The 24,435-nt window shown below is 42.8% G+C and overlaps 3 protein-coding genes across 21 annotated transcripts in view; 1 reads left to right on the top strand and 2 right to left on the bottom strand.

Moving 5' to 3' along the window:
* The window catches only part of ANKS1A (ankyrin repeat and sterile alpha motif domain containing 1A), a 178,517-nt gene extending 171,750 nt beyond the window's left edge, over positions 1-6,767 (bottom strand). For all 16 annotated transcript variants that reach the window (XM_070585881.1, XM_070585883.1, XM_070585882.1 and 13 more), the window contains exon 1: positions 6,574-6,767. In XM_070585881.1, the coding sequence (XP_070441982.1) occupies positions 6,574-6,767 (194 nt within the window). The remainder of the gene's footprint in view (positions 1-6,573) is intronic.
* Positions 5,532-14,916, top strand: TAF11 (TATA-box binding protein associated factor 11). 3 transcript variants are annotated; one of them, XM_070585955.1, is made up of 6 exons: positions 5,532-6,216; positions 7,690-8,395; positions 11,391-11,539; positions 13,060-13,147; positions 13,503-13,599; positions 14,240-14,916. In XM_070585955.1, exons 2-6 carry the CDS (start codon positions 8,225-8,227, stop codon positions 14,368-14,370), a joined length of 636 nt encoding a protein of 211 aa, XP_070442056.1. In that variant the 5' UTR covers positions 5,532-6,216; positions 7,690-8,224; the 3' UTR covers positions 14,371-14,916. The 3 variants fall into 3 exon arrangements, with proteins under 3 accessions (XP_070442056.1, XP_008520935.1, XP_070442057.1); XM_008522713.2 differs by lacking the exon at positions 5,532-6,216 and adding an exon at positions 6,897-7,193; XM_070585956.1 differs by lacking the exon at positions 5,532-6,216 and adding an exon at positions 7,089-7,320.
* A 229-nt stretch (positions 14,917-15,145) lies between these two features.
* The window catches only part of BLTP3A (bridge-like lipid transfer protein family member 3A), a 71,558-nt gene continuing 62,268 nt past the window's right edge, over positions 15,146-24,435 (bottom strand). The window contains exons 16-21 of one of the 2 annotated variants that reach the window (XM_008522724.2): positions 23,611-23,765; positions 23,376-23,526; positions 21,129-21,391; positions 20,575-20,683; positions 20,343-20,446; positions 15,146-19,938 (exon numbers count right to left, since the gene is read on the bottom strand). In XM_008522724.2, coding sequence (XP_008520946.1) covers positions 19,813-19,938; positions 20,343-20,446; positions 20,575-20,683; positions 21,129-21,391; positions 23,376-23,526; positions 23,611-23,765 — 908 coding nt within the window. In that variant the 3' untranslated portion in view covers positions 15,146-19,812. Of the gene's footprint in view, positions 19,939-20,342; positions 20,450-20,574; positions 20,684-21,128; positions 21,392-23,375; positions 23,527-23,610; positions 23,766-24,435 lie in introns of both variants that reach the window. The other variant, XM_008522723.2, reaches the window with a different exon arrangement.

Below are 24,435 nucleotides of genomic sequence, written 5' to 3'. Positions count from 1 at the left end.
ATACAGAGTGCTTCATATTTATCCCCTTTAGTGTGAATATTTACAAATTTCACTGTAGAAATACAACATTTCAGAGTATTGCCCCAGATCCCACTAGGGGCTCAATATTACCCTCCAAAAATCCCAAAATTCTGGATTCTAAATCCCAAGGTTTCAGAGAAGAGGTTGTGGACCTGTGTCAGTTTGTAACTTTGCCACCATTACCATTTTCAGGCTTTTCAAAATGGGATTCATATTTGAAAAGGTTGGGAGCCTCCGCTATCAAACATTATACATTTTTAAATGGCAACATCCATAAGAAATACGTCCTTAACAGATTTATCATTCTGGATTCATCAAAGGCGGCAAGTATTGGGCTCCTGTCAGATGATTTTAGCAGCCGAGGTTTAACAAGCCCTCGGCGTGTGGCAGACATGATGTGCCTTACATTTAGCTCATGTGATGCTGCTTCATGAGGCGGGTACTCTCCCAGGCCCACTACACACATGAAGACACAGATGCTCTGAGAGGTTACGTAGCTTGCTTAAGTCACAAGGCAGAGTTGGGTCAGAGCCTGACCCCTGGCAGCCACGCTAAGCCCTCACCAGTTAAGCCAGGCAGCAGTTCTGTCTCCTGGATCATCTTCACCATTCTCAGTAGTGGTAATAACATCACAAGTAAGGCAGAGACAATCGACTTGTTTTAAAAACTCTTTTTTGATTTGTAAACTAAACAAACTTGATCTACAAATTACTGAGAAAGGATAAATATGAAGCCATACCATATAATTTCTAGTATTACTACCATTAACTCTAACCACACCAAAGTTATTGGAAGATGTTCTATGAAGGTAACAATATAATTTTCTACACCACAGAAAATCTCCCAGTAATCTTTTAGAAATCAGTGTGGGGAACATTTTCTGAGGGCTCTCCAGAAGAGACCAAGTTCCTACCCACAGGAGAGCCTGACATTTCCAAGAACAAACTCTCTACTATCTACTTTTGGGGTTTCCTTAGTGTCTCTGGGCTATAAAACCCAGTAATTTACTTTCCCTAATGAAGACCAGGGCAGAAATAGCCTAGACTTCCTTTTTGCAAACCAAAAATCACAGCTGTTTGGAGTGAACAAACCAAGGAGGGAAAAAGAACCTTCTGGAGGGATTTTTCTGGCCAAGGATGCAACTTTCACTGGGACCATAACCTCCCAGGACAGGCCAACATGCTGAAGCTGACTGGACACAAATCAAATTCTCAGACCACAAGATTGTTTCACTGTTTCCTGTCTCTAATTTTTGTAACTAAGTAAAAACTGGAGAATTCAGAAAAAGGGAGCTCTCTGATTTCTTAAGCTTCTGTCAAATTATCTTTTACTACAAGTAGATGCCTTACTCACTTTAAGATGAGGCATTCTCCAGATTTTTAGAAATAAAGTAACTACACAGAAGCCATCCAGGCATGCTACCTTTCTTGTTTCGTTTTTTAACAGGGGAACCACATTCCACTTTAGAAAAAGCAAAAATGCACAGCAATTCCAAAGTAAAGGAACAGGGCTGCCATCCCAACAAAATCATCCTTAAAAGAAGCATTGTAAGAGCTTCTTTAAAAACCATTTTTAACGAATTGAGGTCTAGTGGAAGATCCAGAAAACTGCTATCCTAGTGGATAGTTGTTTTTGCTTTTGCATTCTCTTAGAAGAGCAGGAACTTAAATCAGACAAGTCCATGAGATCCTGCTTCCAGGAACTCCCATTCTTCAGTCCTTACATGGTCAGTACTGCCCTCTTCCTTAGGATGTTAAAATCATTTTGCTCAAAATAGGCAGATTCAAAAGGCACAGGAGGGCAAAAGGGTCAGCATGAGAAAAAACTGTCATGTCTGCATAATTTCCAAGCTACAGATCCATTCTAGGGGGTGAATTAAGGACCAGTTCAATACAATGGTTATGCTAACCAGTCTTTTTTTTTTTTTTAAGTCTGAATTCCTTAAATAAATACTAGGTATCTTTCTTAAAAAGAACGAATAACTTGTCATATCTTCTGACACTTGGGAGAACGTGTTACTGTCCCCAAAATGGGGTCCATTTTTCAAAAATTTTCATTCTTCATCCCTTATTTCAGAACATTTTCATATTTTGGGGAAACTCTTGGCTGTTTTTGGATAGTCTCTCCCACCCCCGGCCCCCACCAATGGTGGAGTAAAAACCAGTTTATAGCCACACTTATTGCTACTGTCTATAAATTTTTAGGTTTCTCCAGCAAGCCCCCTTGGCTTCTTCTTTTCTTATTCATTCTTCTCATGCTCAAAACATTAAGTATAGAATTTTCCTAAACCACGACACAGTCTACTCCTCAATCACGGCCTTTGCTTTAGCTTCTCTATGCTTCTGAACCCTCAGGAGTGCACTGCACTGCACATCATTCACGGTCACATACGTCAGTATTTAGCTCATAATTTAATTCATAGTTTTAAGCTAACATATGATGTTTTCTTTTAACATTTCCTTTTCTCAGATCTTTTTTGCCCTTTAGTTGACAGAATTCACTTTTAACCCAAATATTACTGTATTCTCATACAGAAGCTGCTTTTCTGGAAATCAATAGTTTCACTATAACCATAAACGTATCAAACTCCCCATTACATGAGAATTTGAGTGCCTGCAATGTGCCCAGAGCTGAAAAATGCCATGAGTTAAAAAGAAGTCTACTACAGTGCACGTCCCAGGCTACATGAAGGCATGCATCCGATCAACAAAGAGAAAATGAGACAGTATTATAGAAAGCAAAATCCATGCAATCCAGAATCTCTGTAGGACTGAACACTTTAGATAACTATGCTTTCTAGATAATCAATATATTGCTTATCCTTTTAAATAACAAAAATTATATTTGGATCATTCTGGATAGAAATCTAAAATACGTTTTTCCTACTTTCATTAACAAGCTATATTGAACATAATTTAGTCTTTCTTTGATGGCTAAGCCACAATAAACAGAGATATTGGCACTAAGCTATAAAGCAATGATGCTTGGGGCCTAACCTGATCTGGTGGGCTACAGTGTACATCTAGGTTAATAATCTCAAATCACTGGGGGGGGGGGGGCATTATGGTAGATTTTAATTGCTTTTTCTATCTCTTACTTTGCCAGACTGTCACACAGACATACCACACTGCCATAATCGCTGTAGGGGAACAGCCTTGCATCGGGAGAGAGACTGATTTTGATAGAGCACCTACTATATGCCAGGTCTGAGATCAACTCTGCCATGTGTCTAGCAATCGGTTTGGCACAAAGTAGAAGATGGGTAAACATTTGGTAAGTGAATGGCAACAATGTGCCTGCCCGAGCAGGTCCTCTCCCTTATTTACTGTTTCTAATCTGCCACAGTTTGGTGAACAAATCCCCAAGCATAAAAGAACATCATTTAAAATGTGTCTGGCACAGTCCTTCACACATAGCAGGGGCCACATGGCAAAACTGTATGTGCTGAATCAAACTGAGGATGGCTAACAGTGAGCACTTATCATGTGCCAGAAACTGTGGTAAGTTTCTTACACACATTGTCTAAGACAATATCTATAAGGCAGATGATATTATCCCCATTTTACAGATGCAGAAATTGAGGCTCAAAGTATTTGAGTAATTTGTATAAAGTCAAACAGTTAGTCAGCGGTGGCAGTGGAATGTGAATCCAGGCAGTCTGATTCCAGAACAAGTGGTCTTAAGCATAACACTATACTGCCCCTGAATAAATGTACAGTAAATAAGTGAAGGTCAGAAGGACATGAAGTTTATAACAACTTTGTCTTTTTAGTAGAAGTCTTCTTTGCTGACTTTCTGATTCTCAGGTATATTCTACGTAAACATTACACTGACAGGCCAAAGCAATAAAGTGTGAAAACTAGGCAAGCAAAGTATGAGTCGATGAGCTATTGTACACTACAGTTGGGTTCCAAAGAAGTAGAAGGCTGAGAGATCTGTGTGTACTCGGGTCATTAGGGAGGGCTTTAAGAAGTTAAGACTTAAGCCCAAGCAGTATAAGAGAAAAGGGATGGGGTGAGAGAGAGGGCGTTTTGTAGCTTAAGAATAAGCACAAAGCCTTTGTGGAACTGGGGGGAGAGTCATAAACAGATGACTAGACAAACACACATGTGGTTTGGAACATTTCTATCCACTGCAGCTGTAAGCTCCTATTCCCGCCAGCTTTACTTGGTCACTCAAACAGCTGGACAAACGTAGGCTGTAGTTGGCAGTACTAGTGGGGTTAGGATATGGCAGCTAACGCAAAGGCGAAATCTGGAGCTCTGACTCCACAGCTCTCACTAAATGACCTTGAGTGGGGAGTGTGGCACAGGGGACCTACCATCCCCTATTTCCAAACCTGGAAAGGGAGGACATGATGACCTAGGGATTATTTAAATGCATGGGCTTATTTGCTCAGAAATCTTTTACTAGGTTGAACCAGTCACCTCTAATTAATGACACACCTAGTGTAACTAGTGCCTGCAGGTCCTCCCTGCCCCTAGGAGTCCCAGGGATGAAAGACTGCAGCAGCTCTTAGGCCATCAACCGTCTACAACAGACACAAGAGCAAGTCAGGAGGAGCCAGCTCTCTTACGCAAGGGAATGGAGACACCATCCACACTTTATGACAGACTGGAATATTAGCATGAGGCCCAAAGTCAAAACAGTGTGCTCAACAAAGATTTCCTAGTCTTGCTTAACTACACGGCAGTTAAATCCTCAGTAAAATTTCAACAGTCTCTGAGTGAGAGCGCTAAGAGTAACTCGACTTGTACTTGAAGGCGGGAGATCTGTGAAGTATCCCCCTTTAGCAGGATATGAGGGGAGTTAGGGTATCTCTGGCAAACCTCCAAATGCTACATCATTCACCTCACTAGAGACAGGCACCTCCAAACTCAAATAGTCTTTCTCATCTCTATGACGTCAGAAGTACAGAAATATCAAGGTAATCCAGGTAAGAGTCAAAACCCAATTCATGCATTCAAAGCACATTTATTGAACACCTCTGAGTTGTCAGGCACTGACCCAGGGACCGGGAATATAAACATGAGAAAGACTAAGTCACTCTGAACGATGGAAGTGTGCCCATCCATTATTATTTCCCTATATCACGCCCAACCACTCAAGGCTCCAGGCAGGAAGTTCTTCTAGTGCCGCACTGGCACCAAAGAAGTCTCCTTTCCCACTTCTGTGCCTCTGATCATCGTGTGCCCGCCTGGAACACTCTCATCGTCCTTCACCTCCCCAAATCCTCCCATCTTTCAAAGCCAGCTGTAGTCCCCTCCTCCCGGAAGCCCTGATCTCCATCTCATTCCAAAGCGATGTCTCATTTCTCTGAACTACTAACAGTGACAGTGAGGACCACTATCAATTTATTCCGAAATTTATCATCCTCTAATTGATACTTTTATTCAACAAATCCTGAGTAGCAACTATGTGACAGCATTGTTCTAGAGGCTGGAGAAATCGCAGCAAACAGTACTGGGTTTCACCTCCCCAAAAGAACTCGTGGGGAGAGCTCTTTTCTTATACTGCTTTTTAATATCTTCCCATATAGACCTGGGTTTGTACTCAGTGCTTAATATCTAACGATTTATTAGAGCCTTGGGCTTCTTTGCTCCAAGCTCACTCAAACTGAAGTTACATAAACTAATGGGGAACAAAAGCAAACCAAGCCATTTCTAAATGAACTTCCACTTCTTAAAAACCTCAGAAGAACAAGGAAGGAAAAGAAAACAGGCTATGAAAGTGCTGCTGAACCAACACATTTTACTCACACTGACAAAGCACCTCCAATTCTCCCTCCAAGTCACACAAAAGTAACCTTTTTCTCTCAATCCTCAGAGCTCCAGATTCAAGTGTTTACTTTAACAACAGACCTTGGGAAAGTTTAAGGCATCCCTCAGTTTCCTAAACAAGTCTTTCTCAAGCTTTATTCTTGATGAATAACCCCCCTGATGAATCCTGCATATGCCACTTCGACTAAGCCAAGGAGGTTCGCTACAAGGAACTCGAATTTGAGCTTCAAGCACAAGAGGGGCTCAAAAAAGAACACTTGGAACCTGATAAATCCAGAGGCAATTTTAATATAAACAACAAAAGCCAGATCCTGCAGAGCCTGGTGGAAGGTTCCAAGTTCCCAAAAGAAGGAAATCAGGAGAATTTCCTCCGAGAGCCGCGCGATTCTGCAAGGCGTGGGAGTTTCTGCAGGAGGTGAGGGAGATTTAAAAAATACACAAACATTTTTTGCTTTCAAGACGCTCGGGAGACACGACCGCCGGCACCCCACGGCGGGCGCGGGTGAAGCCGGGCTGTGCCATGCGGCGCAGGCTGCCACCTGGGCACTCCCACCATTCTTCGCAGCCGGTCAGGACGCGAGACGAGGAGAGCCCGGCGCCGCGCGGACACGCACCGGCGCCCCCGGTCGGCGGGCCGCCTGCCCTCGCCCCGGGGAGCCCCGCAAACCCACCCCGCCGGGGTCTCAGGAGCCCCGACCTCTCTGGGGAGCCAGGAGACCGGCGGGGGAGAGGGGGTCTCCAGGCGGCTGCCCGGCCCCGGCGCGTTACCCACCTGAGCAGACTGGAGAGGGGATGGCTGGAGGAGCCCAGGCCGCCGCCGCCGCCGCCGCCGCCGCCCCCCCCGGAGCCGCCCCCGCCGCCGCCGCCCCCAAAGCCTGAGGAGAGCCGCTTCCCGGACAGCAGCTTCTCCACGGCCGGGAGGTGCCCGGTGCGGGCCGCCTCCAGCAGCTCCTGCTCCTTCCCCATCCCCAGGGCAGCCGCCCCCTGGACGCCCTTCCCGGGGCCGCCGCTGAGCCCGCTCCGGCTCCCAAACTTTCCGTCTCCGGGCAACGCACCCCCCAAACCGGCCGGGGACACCACCCCCCTCCCCCCCCGCCTGTCCCCCCCACACGCACGCGTCACTTCCGGGATCCGGCGTCACGCGTCACCGCGCCCCCGCGCCCCGCCCCGTGCCCACCTAGCTGGGCGGGGCCCGGCGGGCGGGCGCAGGTGGCTGTGGTCTGGGCGAAGTGGACCCCCCAGGGAGGAGCTAGGCCTCCAGGGGCAAGAGGACGGCGCCATGTGGGCACTGGCTGTACAGGGAGAAAGGGACGAACTGAGCACACCTGTATGCACCTCCCGAAGTGCGCTCCCTCCTCTGAGGTTTTGGGAGCCCACAGGACAGGAAATACGGTAATTCACCCAGGCTGTGTAGAAACAAAGAGAGAAGTATGGTAACGCGCACCTGCATTTCCAAGTGCATTCTTTCAGCACGCAAGAATTGAACATGTAATGGGTGTGGGGCCCCAGTGATACAGAAGTGAGTAAAATACTCCCCTCCGTACCTCAATGAGGCAAGAGAGGAAAATTTTAAAATAGAAATATCCTCGCTTCGTGCTCTCAATTCCCGAAACGGTTCGTTAATGTGAAACATTCAAAGGAAAGATCTCCCTCCCGGTAGGATTTGTTTCCTCTTTCTTTTGATGAGATTAGCCAGACTGACATAAAAAGTCAGGTTTGTGAAACTGACCCTGATCTTGAGTACTGGTAAATTGGAAAAATCATTTAATTGAGTAGAAACTGTATCTGTTTTGTTTCTGGTACTAGCACTGTTCCTGGCTCGGAGTAGGCGCTTAACAGTTGTGGACTGGATAAATTCTGTTCAAGCTATATGTTTTTGTTTTTTAAGGTGCTTGAGGAACAGAAGAGGAACGCTGGCAACTCCATGCAAACACAGGCCCGCAGTCTCCGTCCATTGAAACCTATTTGAGCTCCCGACTAAGGGTTTACCAGGTAGCCGCATCCCGCGACAAGGGCGTACAACGGGATTGAGTTTTCTCCGGTCCCCGAACTTGACTGAGGAAAACGGATTAAGGAAGGAGTTAACTGACATTGCGTTCTTGAAAGGCAGAAAGGAAAATGAAGTCCTTCAGTAAACAACACAGCTCTCCTGTACAAATGCTGGTTTCGCAGGGTGGAAAATCCACCAAGTGAATTCCATACTCTCAATTTTCCCTCTCCGCACCGCCACCAAATCAGAGTTAAAACGGAGCCCTGAAGTCCTCGACGCGCGCCTCACGATGACCCTCCCGAGGAGCAGTAGGGGTGATGTCATCGCAGCGCGACGACAGGAAGTAAGCTCCTGGGCCGATGTGCCGCGCGCGGGCTCGAGCTCCCGAGCCTGACAGCGCCGCGATCTCCTCTCCCGTCTCCTTGTAGCCGCGATGGATAATGCCTGCGAGTCGCCCGCGGAAAAAGGTGGAGAGACGGGGGAGTCAGATGAGACGGCCGCTGCTCCCGGGGGGCCCGGGGCTGCTGACACGGACGGAATCCCGGAGGAAACTGACGGGGACGGGGATGGAGACTTGAAAGAAGCCGCGGCTGAGGAAGGCGAGGTAGGGAGGGATATGGGGATGAGGCCGGAGGAGTACTTCGAGATTGTGGTACTGGCTGCTCGACCGGCTTCCTAGTTGGTCCCGCCTGAGCTAAGGTAACTCGAAATCACTGACTCCCTCTAGATCTGCAATCGCGGGGGCGACTGAAGGGAGGAGACAAAACTATAGTGCTGGTTCGGTTCCAGAGACCCAAGCACTGGGTTAATATTTTTAATCCCTGCCCTTAGGTGTTAAAGCTGCTTCTAAGGGAATTTTAAATGGACTCTTGGTTCTCCTGGTGAGGAAATTGGGATCTGAGGGCACGCTGAGACTAAGTGCAGAACTAGAACCCTGGATTCCTAGTACCCCTTTCACCGCAATATGTTTTCTTTTAGATGTTGCTTAAGCATAAATTTGTCGTTATAGGCCACAGAGTCATTAAAGGGAGACTTTGAGGGGGTTACTGGTTTAGTCACGTTTTTATCTTCTTGAAACATTTAACTGCTACCAGTGACCTGGGTGCTAATGTCCAAGGGTCTCTATTAGCATAAACACACCAAACCCATTAATTGTGCTACCTCAGAGCTCAGCGGTGTTGCCTAGCTGAGCATCAGTCGGGGGACCAAAATCTCAGCGTTCTCTGGGCTGGATTTCTAGAGATAGAGTCTTGGGGTCTTTGAGCTATAAGGGACTTAAAGAGATTATGGGGGAGGACATTGGATTAGATGGAAACAACCTTTCAGAGCATAAAGTTGCATCAAAAAAAAAAAATATATATATATATATATATTTTTTTTTTTTTCTGAGGAAGATTAGCCCTGAGCTAACATCTGCCGCCAATCCTCCTCTTTTTGCTGAGGAAGATGGGCATGCACATTAACTCAGGCCAGTCCCAGAGGAAGACTGGGCCTGAGCTAACGTCCATGCCCATCTTCCTCTACTTTATATATGGGACGCCTGCCACAGCATGGCTTGCCAAGTGGTCCATAGGTCGGCACCCAGGATCCAAACCAGCAAATCCTGGCCGCCAAAGTGGAATGTGTGAACTTTTAACCACAGCGCCACTGGGCTGGCCCCATGCATCCAAATATATAAAGCAAGAACTTATAGAAAAAGTGAAAAATGTCACAAAACTATTTTAAGAAGGAACCTTTAAAGCAGATCTCTGCAGGACAAAAAGGATTTGAATAATAATTAGCTTAGTCCAACAGAGAGCTCACTACATACAGAAATTTGCACCCAACAGAAGATAAAATTGTTTTTTTTTATGCTTCTGAAACAATTTTAAAAATTGATCATATACCAGACCACAAATAAAAATATAAATTCTTAAAAAGTAGAAATCATAATAGGCCACATCCTGTTTGTTACAGTGTAATAAACCCAAAATTAATAACAAAAAGCTTCTCCCACCCCCACTCTTCCTCAAAAAGGAAACCTGCACATTTTAAACTGTTTTCTAAATAGCCCTTAGATTAAAGAAATTAACAAAAAGAACAGCACATCAAATCCTATGGGATTTGGCCAAAACCTTATTTAAAGAAAAATTCATATCCTTACATATTTTTATTAACAAACAGGAGATGTTAAAAATAAGCACCCAACTCAAGAAACCAGAAAAAGAACAAAATAAACCAGAATATAGAAACAAGGACTCAATGAGGATAAAAGTAAATATTAATGAGTTAACGCTTAAAAACATAAGAAATGATAAAAGAAAGACCTGAGTATTTGAAATGTAAATGCAAAACATTACGAAATAAGAAATGGCCAAAGGCACTGATATGGAAATCTTTAAAGTTATAAGAAAATGTAATGTTCAAGTTTAGGCCAAATAAATTTGAAAATCTAAGAAAAATGGCTCATTTTTAAGGAAAAAATGAATCACCAAAATTGAAGCACAAAGAGGTCAGAAAACTTGTATAAATCAGTGACTAGAGAAGAAATTGAAAAGGTCGTTAAAGGTATACTACCTTCTCGCTCACCTACCCCTCATATTCCTGTATGAGTTTAAATGTGAGTTCCTCTTTAAGGAAACTAGAGGTTAAATCCCATTAATGATGTTTTTTGTATCCTTAGATTCTCTCTTAAGTTGGAGGGGATGAAGTTTGGATTTTGATTTTTTTTGTTGTTATTAAACAGACATTAAACATGTAGCATGAGTAAAACAATGTTAAATGCTTGTGTGGGGAAAGAGGAATAATAAGAGATAAACCTATCTTCAAAAAGTCTAGGGGCCAGCCCGTGGCCAAGTGGTTAAGTTCCTGCGCTCCCCTTCGGAGGCCCAGGGTTTCACCGGTTCGGATCCTGGGCGCGGGCATGGCACCACTCGTCAGGCCACGTTGAAGCGGCATCCCACATGCCACAACTAGAAGGACCCACAACTAAAATATACAACTATGTACTGGGGGGATTTGGGGAGAAAAAGCAGAAAAAAAAAGATTGGCAACAGTTGTTAGCTCAGTTGCCAATCTTTAAAAAAAAAAGTTGTCAGTCTAGTAATGGGAAATAAATATTTGCATGATACAGTAGAATTGAAATAAAGGAAGAAAAAAGCACTACATGTGAGGAGAAGCTCACTTAAAAGTTCCAGATTCAAGGAAACACTGTTTTGATGAGAAGGTGCCTCCTTTTTAATACTCTTTCCACATGGACTCAGTCTGTAGATTGAGAGACAGAAGAGCTGGCTGAAGAGAGAGGACTTTTTTGACATCGCCTCTCAAGAATGAGGTCAGGAGAGTGAGCTCCAGCATCATGATCCTTGGCATTTTATTGCCCTTGTAAACAAATTCTGGAGCTATGATCATAGTTAAACTGGAAAGCTGGAGTATTTAGCTGGTTCTCTTTCCGCAGCTGGGCTATAAACTTCTTACCCTTGATGGTACAGCCAGTACCTGGAACCAAAAAACTGCTGAGTAAGTGGATTTGTTGTGTGGTGATGAGAACGATGTCTTCTTACCTTGCCCACGTCTGGAAGGTAGGCCAAATATGTAAGAGGGTTTCTTTCATCTTCCAGCTCAAGAGTCAGGACATCTCAGATTTAAGAGCAGTTGAAAGGGAAGACTCGTCACTACTTACTCCCGCAGCCAAAAAACTGAAAATAGACACCAAAGACAAGAAAGAGAAGAAGCAGAAAGTGGACGAAGATGAGATTCAAAAGATGCAGTAAGTCACTTCTGATCTTTCCCCATGTCAAGGCTCTAACTTAACCACGCAAAGTTAATACATTTTTCTTGGCCTTTAAATTTTTTTTCTTTTTAAACTCAAAAGAAAATAAAGCAATTAATACATTGTTACATTATAGAAAATATAAAAAAGTAAAAAGAAAAATATCACCTTACTGCCAAGATAAGCACTGTTAATATTTTGATATATATTCTCCAAGATATTTTCTATACATATATATCTATCTATAAATAAAATTAAAATTTTCAAAGATGATAAAGATTGTTTGTAACCTGTTTTACACATTATGTATGATGAATGTTTTCCATGTCAATAATTATACGTCTAGGTCATAATTTTCTGCAAAATGGAGATGGCCTCATTATGTTTTTAGATTGTAAAATAGTATGGGCTCATTGCAAATAATTCAGAGGATACAGATAAATAGAAAAAATAATTACCCATAATCCCATCACCCAGAGTTTACCCAGGGTGTATATTTGGGTATGTACCTTTTCAGATTTTTTTTTAATGTTTGATATGTATAGCTAAATATTCTCATGTCAGTAAATATGCCCATAAATCATCATTTGTAATGGCTACGTTGTATTCCATTATGTGGATGAACCATAATTTAACCAATCCCTGTAGCTCTTCTGGGTTTTGTTTGTTTTCTTTTGACAACATTATGATGAGTATCTTTAAACACATCTTTGCATACTTGTCCATTTACTTCCTAAAATAAAGCCCCGGAAGTGAAATTGCTAATTCAAACAATATGAACATTTTCAAAAGATTTTCATACATATTTCCAAATTCTTCTCCAAAAACGGCTTTTCCACTTCCCACTCTACCAGCATGTGTGAGTTTGTATCCCCCTATCCTCACTAATACCATTCTTTTTCTTACTTGTCTGTCTGGTTTATAAAAGATGTTATCCTGTTTCTTTATCATTTTAATTTCTTTAGTTAATAGTGAAGATTAATTTTTTTTCCTCTATATTTATTGGCCATTGGTATTTTTATAAATTTTTTGTTCATGGCCTTTGCTCATTTTCTAAAACTGGTATGGCCATCTTTCATTCATTTGGATTAATTATGTATTAAAAGTATTAACTCTTTTCTATATATTATCTGTATATTTCCCCCTAAGTCTGTTAATGTTGAAAACTACCTGTTTGAATATAAATTTATATATTAGTAAATGTAGTAAGGTAGCATTATGGGGAGAGAGAGCCTAATGCTGAAAACACAATCTATATATAAATAGTATGGTACAGTGACCCAAAATTGTTTAGGTTTTTGTTCTTAATAAAGTGAGAAAGGAAGTTGTGTTTCAGTTATTCTCAAATTCCTTAAGTGTAGAAATACTTTATCTTCATTCCTCAGAAGCACTAACCCTAATACTATTGACCCCTTGGAAATTTATTTTCTAATTGTCTGAGACTTTTATTGATGTAATAATATATCTTAAGCATTCAATTTTATAAGTGAACTTAATTAACCTGAATCTTTGTCTAGAATCCTGGTTTCTTCTTTTTCGGAGGAGCAGCTGAACCGTTATGAAATGTATCGCCGGTCAGCTTTCCCTAAGGCAGCCATTAAAAGGGTAAGGGTGGACTACCACATGTCATTTCCATCAGCTGTGAGAACTGAACTAAACTCAAGAGCTATATCCATTGGCATTTTGAAGTGAAGTGTTAGGCAAGTCGGTGGATCATTTAGATGGGAAAATAAAAATAACATGCCCCTCAATAACCTGGCCAGTTGCAGTTTTGTATTCCAGAGATAGGGTCTCAACAAACATAACAGGTCATTATACACCTGAACCCTTGTTTTGATAATCAAAATTTCAGCATCCAGCCTTTAGTAAAGACTTCTTCAGTGCAGAGCTCTTATGGGTACTGTGTTCCAAAGCCAGTCCTTGACTACCGTAATCACAGAGTCTCTGTCCTTCTTTCAAGCTGATCCAGTCCATCACTGGCACCTCTGTGTCTCAGAATGTCGTTATTGCTATGTCTGGTATTTCCAAGGTTTTCGTCGGGGAGGTGGTAGAAGAAGGTGAGTAGTGTTGGTATAAATACTGGATTGAACCTGTAGTGGTCTGATTTTCAAGAATATCTATACTGAGGGAATTATTAAGGCACCTGTGGTAGTTTCCATTAACACTAGAAGTTGACCAACGGGGGAGCCTTGTATTCAGGAGAGCATGACCATTATTCCTTGAAAGTTTCAATGCTAGGAGGCAAGGAAACCTAGGAAATCTCCCTTCCTGATTCCTGTCCTCAGCCCGGGTGACAGAAGCAGACTTTTTTTTTTCTCCAATGGCCTTTGCTCATTTCTGCTGCCAAAAGTAAAGATACAAGAAAACCAATCACTGGGGCTGACCAGTGTGGTATGGTGAGGAGTTGTCCCTGACTTTATGACCCCTCAGAACCACCCCCCTCTTCATCAAGAACCTAGCTGTTGCCCGTTGCTAATCTCTAGCTAGTGAAATGTTTTATTTTTTTAAGCAGAAGATAAGTTTTAAACTGTTTCTACAATAAAGCCTAATATGGGATATTATACTAAAGCTAACATGATACATTTTATAGCATTCCTTAGCAAGCTTAAGAAGAGTTAATGAGAATTACAGGACTCAAAAGGATTGTAATTAATAAGCCTTTGTGTGATGATGAAACTCTCCTTGCCCTCTGTTTAGCACTGGATGTGTGTGAGAAGTGGGGAGAAATGCCACCACTGCAACCTAAACACATGAGGGAGGCTGTTCGGAGGTTAAAGTCAAAGGGGCAAATCCCCAACTCGAAGCACAAAAAAATCATCTTCTTCTAGACCAAAGCCTAGAAAGGCCTGGTGCTGAAGGAAGAAGCACTGGTTCCAGACTTCCTGTTGCATGAGACTTTCTGCACTGGTGCTTTAGTATCTCAGTCCTCCAAGGATTTCAGGATGATTTTAATGTCTTTCTCAAAACTCTGATATTCGTTGCACCTAGAAGAAGGCATGCAGCCTGTTTCACACTTGCCTTGACTAAATATTGGGACCTCTTAAGGCATTTTGAAGCATTTAACTGTTTCTTGGCTAGTTGGAAGAAGAAAGGTACATGGGCCTTAAGCATCTTCTAGACAAGGGAGCTGCTTTCAGCGAGAAAACCTTTCCAAGAGAGCTTTGACGGTTTCACATTGAAGCCTGAAGTTGCTACGACTTCGGTTGTTTCTTACATCTGGCTTTAAGTGGATGAAACAACCGGAAATTTTTGCTTGTGATACTCTACCACGAAGGACAGGGTGACAGCAGGAGGTGTAATAGTTTGTCCCTGTAAACATTTAAGATTCTGCTGTGCATTTTGGTGAGTGATCATTAAACTGTTTTCCAACTTGCCATATGTGTTTTCATTTTGTGTCTCGCTGGGTGGAATGGGGAGAAGTTCATCATTCTTTTTTGGTACCAGAGTAAAACTAGCTTTGGCTTTTTTGTGAAAATTTGAACCCTTCCCATTTTCTACTAGAACTATTAAAATTTTATCTCATAATAGAGTACTTAAAGCACTTAAAAACAATGTAAAAGTCCATATATTTCAGATTCCTATAAACAGATATACCACAACCAATACTGTTTAATAAGTTTAATTTGCTTTTTTCAGGTGGTTCACAGAACCAGTACACTCAAGGTTTGATTAGATATTGCAACATTAAAATTTCCCAATACTGACCAGTATTCCAGTTCATCAGATACATTCTCATTGTTTTCCTCAAATAGAGGGGAATGGAGTGACCTTTTATTGACAGTGATTAGCAGTAATAAGGCTACTGTATACAATTGGCGATCCCCAAGAATTTGTTCTCCTCTGTCATTCAGTGTCATAGGGAGAAGGGTTTGGAAGCTGTTCTCTTTTGAAGCTTTCCTGAGCATGACTTAGTAAAGATTCCAATTCTGTTTAGCACCCTGAGTGGGGGAAACAGCTTGGACTCACAAAGTTGGGCAAATCTGGCTTTTAGTACCTTACATTAAAACTCGTGGCTTTAGACATGTACTTAGCCAATGGAGAAGACACTTCAGTGGGGCATTCTACAAAGAAATGCTGTAAGACTCAGGCTAAATCTTAACCAAAAACTAATAAACTGGAAAAAAAATATTGCCTCAGCTCTAACAGGAATTTTTTAAACAGTCATAAAAACTATACCTACTGCAATCTGAGATATTGGATAAGGCTGAAACTTACAAATAACAAGGGAGAAAGTTCACATCCCAAGTCTGGCCACTTAGCAAAACCTCACAGTTTAAGATTCTCCAAGAGTGATGCCCCTGTGTCTGTTTTAAGAGCTAGGGAAAGTAATCCCCATTCAGTAAGAACTACCCAGAGGTGAATCGGAGCATACGTATGCTAGCAGAAGGGGACGATCTGGGTGAAGGCCATAGTCCCTGACAGGAGAGTACCTCACACCAGAATCTCGTGAAACACTGATGACTATGGTAAATCACAAGGCACTGAAACAGCTTTTGCAGTTCTCAGATAACCAGGTGTCATCCCACTGGCTTATGCAGCAATGTTCAGTTTCCACAGTTTTGTGATGTTACTATAACTGACTTTAGAAGTTTAGGCAAGTATTAAATAAAGGAGAAAAAAAACAAACCCTTAGTGTAAAGGTTTGAAAGGAAAGTTCCAGTATCACTATGGCAATGCTTCAAACTATGTTCTTTCCACTACCCACCTGAACTAGCCTAAGGGAAAACAAATGTAAATGGATTAAATGGAAGCATTTAAGCACAGGGTATGTGAGGGGTGGTGTTTATCCCTTGTATATTCCACATACAGGAACCGTTCCTTTCAAAACCATGAAAAAGGTACATAAAGCCTGAGGCCCATGGCAAAATGAGGGTCAAATTAAACATACAGCAATAAAGCAGCCATCATGAGCAGAGAGCGCACTCCCATCTTAAGTCAAAGAAACTAAATTATTCCAGTGAGTTGAAAACAATGTAAGATTGATAAGCATCCCTGCAGCTCAGCAAAGAGAGGTTTAATCCAGTCCATATGCACTAAAGCATATCTCCAGTACCGCCGTGTAAACAGGAATTCGAGACAGTCACAGATGACGTGTAGTCATAAAGCTTCACAGCTGAAATGGTGGTGTGCAGTGGCTGAAGTCTTTGAGAGAGAGTGTTGCTATCACTCCAGACGTTTTCTTGAGGTATTGTTATTTCTTGTTCAGAGTCTTAGAGCTTCAAGGCAGAAATCATAAGCAGTCCAAAGGAGCTGACACTATTTTTCCTTCCATCTTTTTCTTTTACATTTATCCTGAGGACTACCAAACAGTACACATTTCTTTATTATGAAAAAGTCTTCCTTCTTCCAATGAATAGGAGTATAAAGTTATACAAGATGTTTTTTACTAAAATTCCGTGGGACGATGACACCTACCACATTTCTTGGGGGAGGATTTCATCACACAGTGGTCAAAGCTGCCACATAAGGGAAGTCAGAAATTCTAGGGCTCCATTTGTCCACATGGACAAGAGCTCCAGAGAGCTCAGAAAGCTGACTGAGCTCTGGTGAAAGGGACTCGCCTTGGTGCTCGCTAGATTTGTTTCTGTTGCCCCCGGCCAAGCACAAGGTTAATTACGGTGAGGGTATACCAAGGAACGCCCATTAGACATTTTCTTTGCATGGAGGAATGCCAGACAGATATGGTGGGTAGGGAAGGAAGGGAAGGAAAGAGAATCAGAATGTGATTTTAAACCAATTCAGGGGAGCCTAAGATTGAATAATTCTAGTTTCTGGCTGCTGGATCTCTCTCCTCCCCCCTCCAAGAACATCAGAAATACCATACTTGAGAGGACCAGTGATCCATTTTGTTGACCATTCTGCCTGTGAGAGAAGCACTAAGGGGCAGTTTGTGGAAGGATGCAGTTTCCTCTCAGTTGTATATCACCAAATAGCCCTCGTTTTCTATGATTCCTTTTGGCAGGCCACCATACAAGGATTCCTCTTAAACCTTCTGCACCCATACATAGTTTCTGCCAGCACCACTTCCTGGACAGTGAGCTCCGTAAGTTTCTGATTTGCAGAAGTGCTTTCTGTTACCTTAGGCTATGAGGTAGAGCCCTAGGGCTAGTATTTCAGGACCTGGTGAACATGTCCCTGCTCTTGACAGGATATTTGATCTAACACTACCCTCAGCTTTATCTTTCCAAAAGTGGAGCCAACATTTTAAAGATGTGTCCTCATGTGGAAGTACCTCTGCTCCCTGACAATTTTTGCTGTTCTCTGGACCTTCCCTCCCTTCACCATATATTTTGCAAATAAGGTCACTACAGGTGCACAGATAATTTAAGACATCATCTGTTTTCTGTTGTGTCTCCATGTACCCTTGCTGATGATGCATTTGGGCTTCTTGCCACAGCAGCACTTTGACCCCGCCTCCCTCTCAGCAATGCTTAGGTTTCTCCCCTGAGTTCTGACAGCTCGCTGCCTCTTCGGTTGCTGATTCTTCCATAAGTGCGTTACTTTACACTTAGCCACACCGAACCTCTTTCCTAAGTATTCACAGCCCAGCTTGTGACCCTTCTGTGGTTCTGCCTTTCTTTTTTAAATGTTGTTTGGTTTACCTTTCACTGCCTGTAAATAATGACATTTGATTGCACTATATCCTACTTTCGAGTTATTTAGACAAATCTTAAATAAGGTTAAACCAAGCATCAACCCATAGGAAACTTCCTGTTACCATTCTCTTCAGAAAGATGTTTATTCTTAAGTCTCTAAGTTGTTTCCTAAGCATGACAAAAATTCCCACAATCTCACACTAACTGATATTTTTAAAACTGCCTTAGTGAAGAACCTTGACAAAATTTTTTAAAAGTCTGAACAAATTAGATCTTGTTCCTTTGTAAATGCCTGTTTCTTTTTATCCTCAAAAAACTAGAATATACAAGTCAGGCATGATTTCTCATAAAGGAGACCATTTTATCTTTCCTTCAATAGGTCATGTGTAACTAAGGCTTTAGTGACACATAAATCACTATTTTACCATCTTGCCAATTCAAGGGGAGTTAGCTGATGAACTTCTGTCCCGTCAACACAATTGAAGTGCGTCACAGAGCAGTACAGATGAAGGGGGAGTGCTGGAGAAGAATTAGGGAGGAAAGGAAAATAGCTCTTTTATAGGGCAGGGGCAAAACCTCGCTAGGTTGAAGGGTTGCTGTTTTTTTCACTTAAGTCAAAATTACATGATTTTAAAAAGCCACAGTGATAGAAGGGGTGGGAGGCAAAAGGTTGAGATGTTTATGTTACACTGTAAAACACATTTGCCGCTCCCCAACCAGCAAGTGCTAAGGAGGGAGTGCGGGCAGAAAGCCATGGCGCTGGGAAAGCAGATGTGCCAGGGACCCAGGCAGACAGAGGAGACCACCTCGGAAGTGCAGCTGTGGAAGAGAGACAGGACTCGAGGTGGGCAACGGGGGCTTGGAACCAAGCTCCCCCATTGATCCCTACCACATCACACCTTCAACCAAGCTCAGAGTGAATATTTTTTTCTTGATTTAAATTTCAAATAAATTGTGTCATTCAAGGGAAAGAGGATACAACCGAGCTGCTACTGTTGTTTACTTTCTACCACAGCATCACGATGAAAGTCTAACAGAAAGGAAGCTTAACCCTGAAGAATCTGATTGGAACATCAGCCAAGATGATAAGAGCTTGGTTCCCTGTCGAAAAAAGACCGAGTCCAGGTCTCTCTTATTCTTGTGCCTCTCCTGGCTCCCGCCTCGCTGGCTGTTTGCTGTTCCACCGTACTACCGTAGTCAAAGCTCAGGCCCAGAACTTTCCAGGTCTGCTACAGGAAGCTCTGGGACATAGAATCTTTGGTGGCTCTGTGGGTGATTGAGGAAGGTGGGTACTTTGCCTTGTTGACACAGGCTGTGGAGGAAGCAAATGTCTCTGCCATGAAACCAGGCGGTGAAATGGCCCTACAGTGTCAAGAAGATTCCACCTAGTGTGCAGAGGGCCAGAAGCTGTATACAGGCAAGACATGATGCTTGAGCCACGCGCAAAGCTGCCCCCAGTTTCCTGGAACGTGGTCATGCTTTGCCTGCCTTCCATCCAAGTTAGAACAGCTAGTAGAAAGAACACCACAAGGAGTGAGATGAGCACTCTCCTCCAGTCCCTCTGGTGTCCTTAGCCGACTTATTCAACACTGGACGGTGCCTTCTGTCACAGGTGGTGCTATTGCTGGTGATCTCCTTCCTCTCTCCTTGGCACAGATGGCTGAGCTGCTGCTCTCAGAGCTCAAAGAGGGGGTTATATTTCCTAATCTCCTGAAGAAGTTTTTCTTTATCTTGGGTGGCATCAGCCAATGCTTGTTTAGTTTCTATCAGTTCCTTTTGCAGGGCAGGCAGTTCTTTCACCTGAGGAACAGTAAGTCAGTCACAGTTAATGAATAAGGCAACACACCCTGCGAAAACATCCAGTAAGGGAAAAGGAGGAAGAATTCAAACAGAAAAATCCACAAGTTTGGTCAATGATCAAGAGAACCCAACTAGATCTTTTCTAAAAGCCTGATCTCCTCTTGAGAGTTCAGGAGGTACAGGGACAGCAACAGGTGGAATAAGTGATCAGCAACGACTCACCTCCAGCTTCTGACTTACAGCTCTATTCAGCACTTCCAGAAGCTGCGGCTAGGTGACCGGAGCCCAAACCACCCAGCTGTGTACAGCACAACCTCCCTTTTCAGCCCTCTGGGTTTTACCAGCTTCTGTGATTACAGCCCCTGAGGGTTTATGGGAAAGGTGATGCTCAGTTAGGTCCTCACCTGCTGTCCGAAAGCCTCCCCTGTGGGCGCCAGAAACACCTGTTCTTTTGGAGGCTGCCTCTTCTCACTTTTAGGTACTTCAGCTGATGGTCTGTCCTGAGCAGCTGCTGGAAAAAAAGTAAAGGTCCTAAATGACAAACTGCTGCCAACATGCAGACAATTCCTAGTTGTCACCTATTCCCTTACAGGAAAAAAAAGGCAGAGAAGCTGGGGGCTGACAGGCCCAACTTACCACCTATGTGGAACACACCATCATCACTCCGCTTCAGCACAACATGCTCCACAGCCAGAGTGATGGGGATAGGGCCTGGTGACGTCGGATAGATGGGGGGCATATCATCCTGCAGGAAAGAGAAACCGCATGATGCCCCCACGCAGCTCAGGGCAGTTTAGGTGACAACCGGTGCTTCTACCATTCAGCTTAAAGCACTTTTACCTCATGTTTATCCCTACATTCTTGCAAGGTGTGAAAGGCATAACTGAGTCTCTCTCATTCTAGAGATGGTGGAACTAGGATCAGATAACCTAGTGGGCTTGAACATAGTCATGCTGCATGCCAAAGACAAGGCAAGTGCTAGAGACAAGGTCTTCTCACCTGAACCCAGGACTTTCTGACAGCAACACACATTTGTGTACTACTATAATACTGACAAAGAAGGCTGATATGCATTTCCTCACTTGATCCTCACCATGTTTTACAGTAACAAGGGGAGAGGTTAACAGCCGTCACTGCCGGAATTCCTTGCCTGACAAACTCTAGGGTAAAAAATCAAAAGATCTTCTCACCTGTAGGGTGATCCTGGAGTTCAGGAGCTCAATCTGCATGGGAACTACCACTGGGATCTCCTCATCCTCCAAGAAGGGCCCCAGGCCATTGAGCACCGAGGTGAGCAGCTCAAGATCACAGTCACGAAGCAAGAAATGCAGGAAGCCGTTCTGTATGGCCAGGGGGGAATGAACCGCTGCACCAGGCCCCACCTCAAAGCGAAGGCCCACAGCTGGCCTGATGTGCTCAGACTTCAAAGTTGAGGATTCCTGAAAATTTGGACCTTTGGGAAAAAAGACAACAGCCAGATTAACAGCCAGGAAATATTCTATACATGCATTTAATATTTATAAAACCCTATGCCAAAAGTATTATCATCATTCCCGTTTTAGAGATGAAGGAACTAAGGCACAGAGAATAACTTTCCCAAAGTCACACAACTTGAAAGTACCAAGGATAGGATCTGAACACAAGCAGCCTGACTGCAAAGACTGTGGGCTTAGCTACCTTGCTATAATGCCTCTCATGGTGGAAGGGAGGTTAAGGACCAATAAAAAGCTGGCCCTTTTTTGAATCTGAGGCACTGGGCTAATGGCTAAGAGAAAGCTCTTAAAACACAGGACCTCAACTCTGCTAAATCTGAATGTCCCTTCCTTTCTCCAAGTCTTGGTCTTCTCACCTTTCTCTGATAAAGCCAAGCACGATCTATGCTAATCTCCTCAAAACTCCATAAAAAACAATATCAAGTGTAACCAAGGATATGGAACAACTTGCGTACTTATATAACTGCAAAATGGTACAACCATTTTGGAAAACAAATTGGTATTATCCAGTAAAGTTAAAATTATACCTACCCTAATGACCTGGAAATTATACCCTAAGGAATATAACCCTGGAGAAACTCTCCAACGTGCCTAACAGGAGACAGGCAACCATATTTGAAATAGCAAAAACACTGGAAACAACTCAAATGTCTGTTCAGAACAGACTGAAGAAGTAAAGAGAATACAGTCAGCCCTCCATATCTATAGGTTCCATATCCATGTATTCAACCAACTACAGATCAAAAGGCCCAGAATGGTTGTGTCTGTACTAAACACGTACAGATTCTTCTTCTTGTCATTATTCCCTAAACAGTGCAGTATAACAACTATATACACAGCATTTACATTGTATTAGGTATTATAAGTAATCTAGAGATGATTTAAAGTATATGGGAGAATGTGCATACATTATATGCAAATGTTATGCCATTTTATATAAGGGACTTGAACACTGTGAATTTTGCCATATAGGGGGTCCTGGAGCCACTCCCCCGTGGATGTCGAGGGAGGACTGTAATGGGTACAAGAGATATTGTGGGGGCAATGGGGATGGTTGCACAACTCTGTAAACTTACTAAAATGTATAGAATTGTACACTTACAATGAATGAATTTCATAGTATGCTAATTATACCTCGATAAAGCTATTTTTTAAAAAGCAAAAAGTATACTTATACAATAGAATATCACATTGTAATGAAAAATGAATGAATTAAATCTAACTCAACAACCTAGAAGAATTTGAAAAATATCATTTTCTTGAAAGAAGCATATCACAAAAGAATATAAACTGTAATTCCATTTAGAAAAACTCGAAAACCTGTAAAGCTAAATAATATATTGATACAAACACACTTGGAAGAATTGCAAAGCAAGAGAATGACAAACACAAAATTCAGGATACGATTGCCTGGGACAGGTGAGAGGCAGAGGAAGGGTCAGGAGAGGGGATCCGAGGGACTTTAAAGTTAATGGTACTATTCTAGTTATTAAACTGGGTGGTAGGTTCACTGTATGGTTATTATTTTATACCTTACATATATTTTTAAGTATTGTTTATTATCTACTCAATATTTAAAGAAATAAATTCTGGGCATAAGCCCAGATTTTTCCTGTCATCTTTTAAAGTATAAATGATAATTCACATCAAAGGATTGAATCTGAATGACAGAAGTCCCCATAGTTTGATATTAGCAGCCACACAAAGAAGTGGACGCTGTCCTCATGTATAAGCTTAAGGAGCAGCTGGGAAGTCAAGATGGAGAATAGCCTACTGAATGCAAAGCCCCACAAAGAGCTCTGGGAGGATCCCTGGAAGAAGGGGGCTTCATTGGAGATCTTCCCCCGATGGCTGCTGGAGAGAAGGGCCAAGGGTTTGGCCCTAGGGCAGCTGCCCTTGGAACACAGTGACAGGAGCAAGTTAAGCTACGGCTGCCATCCTCACCTGGGCACTGTCCATGCAAAAACTGCCAGAGTCCCATGGTGCCCAGCTGCTGGAGCATCAGTTCCTCTGCTTGCAGGGCCACAGTCAGGTCCTCGCCACGTACCTCAATCCCAAAAGACACCTCATTCACCTTCAGGACCAGAACTGAGACCTGCAAAAGGAGACTCTCTTAGCTGAGCCCCAGGCTTCCAGCCTAGAGCCTACCCTCTGTAGAGAAGAAAGTAGAGCAGCTGACCGGGTGAAGATTGAGGTCTTCTCCACTGGGTGAGGCTGAGCTGTTGGCCTCTGGTGACCCCTGGCCATAACTATCCACAACAGGGCTCCCCTGAACACCAGCACTGGCCAGGGCATGGGGAAGAGATCCTGGCGGAAGAGATTCTGGACCAGACTCTGCACAAGAAAGACAACAAAAGAGTTCAAAAATCAAAATATCCTGTTCAAATCCGACCTCTAAAAACAATGACAACTGTAAAAACAAAACATTTATGACATTTATGAGACAACTGGAAATTTGAAGACTAACTAGATAGTTGATGAATTTAAGGAATTATTATTAATTTTGAAAGTGTGATAATGGTTATTTGGTCACATTTTTAAAAAGTCTGTAAGTGGAAGCAACCCAAGTATCCATGGAAGGACGAATGGACAAACAAAATGTGATATAAACATACAACAGAATGTTATTCAACCTTAAAAAAGAAGGAAATCCTGACACGTGCTACAATATGAATGAACCTTGAGGACACTGTGTTAAGTGAAGTGAGCCAGTCACAAAAGGACAATTACTGTATAATTCCATTTATATGAGGCTCCTAGAGAGGTCAAAATCCAGAGACAGAAAGCAGAATGGTGGTTGCCAGGGGCTGGAGGAGGAGGGAACAAGGAGTTATTGTTTAATGGGCACAGAGTTTCAGTTTTGCAAGATGAAAAGAGTTCTAGAGATGGATAGTGGTGATGGTTGCACAATAATGTGAAAGTATTTAATGCCACTGAATTACAGTTAAAAATGGTTAAGATGCAGGGCCAACCCGGGGGTATGGTAATTAAGTGCACGTGGCCT

Source organism: Equus przewalskii, chromosome 19, assembly GCF_037783145.1.
Source record: "Equus przewalskii isolate Varuska chromosome 19, EquPr2, whole genome shotgun sequence".
In the NCBI taxonomy this organism is placed as follows: domain Eukaryota; kingdom Metazoa; phylum Chordata; class Mammalia; order Perissodactyla; family Equidae; genus Equus; species Equus przewalskii.
This window is presented reverse-complemented; position numbering and strand designations above follow the sequence as displayed.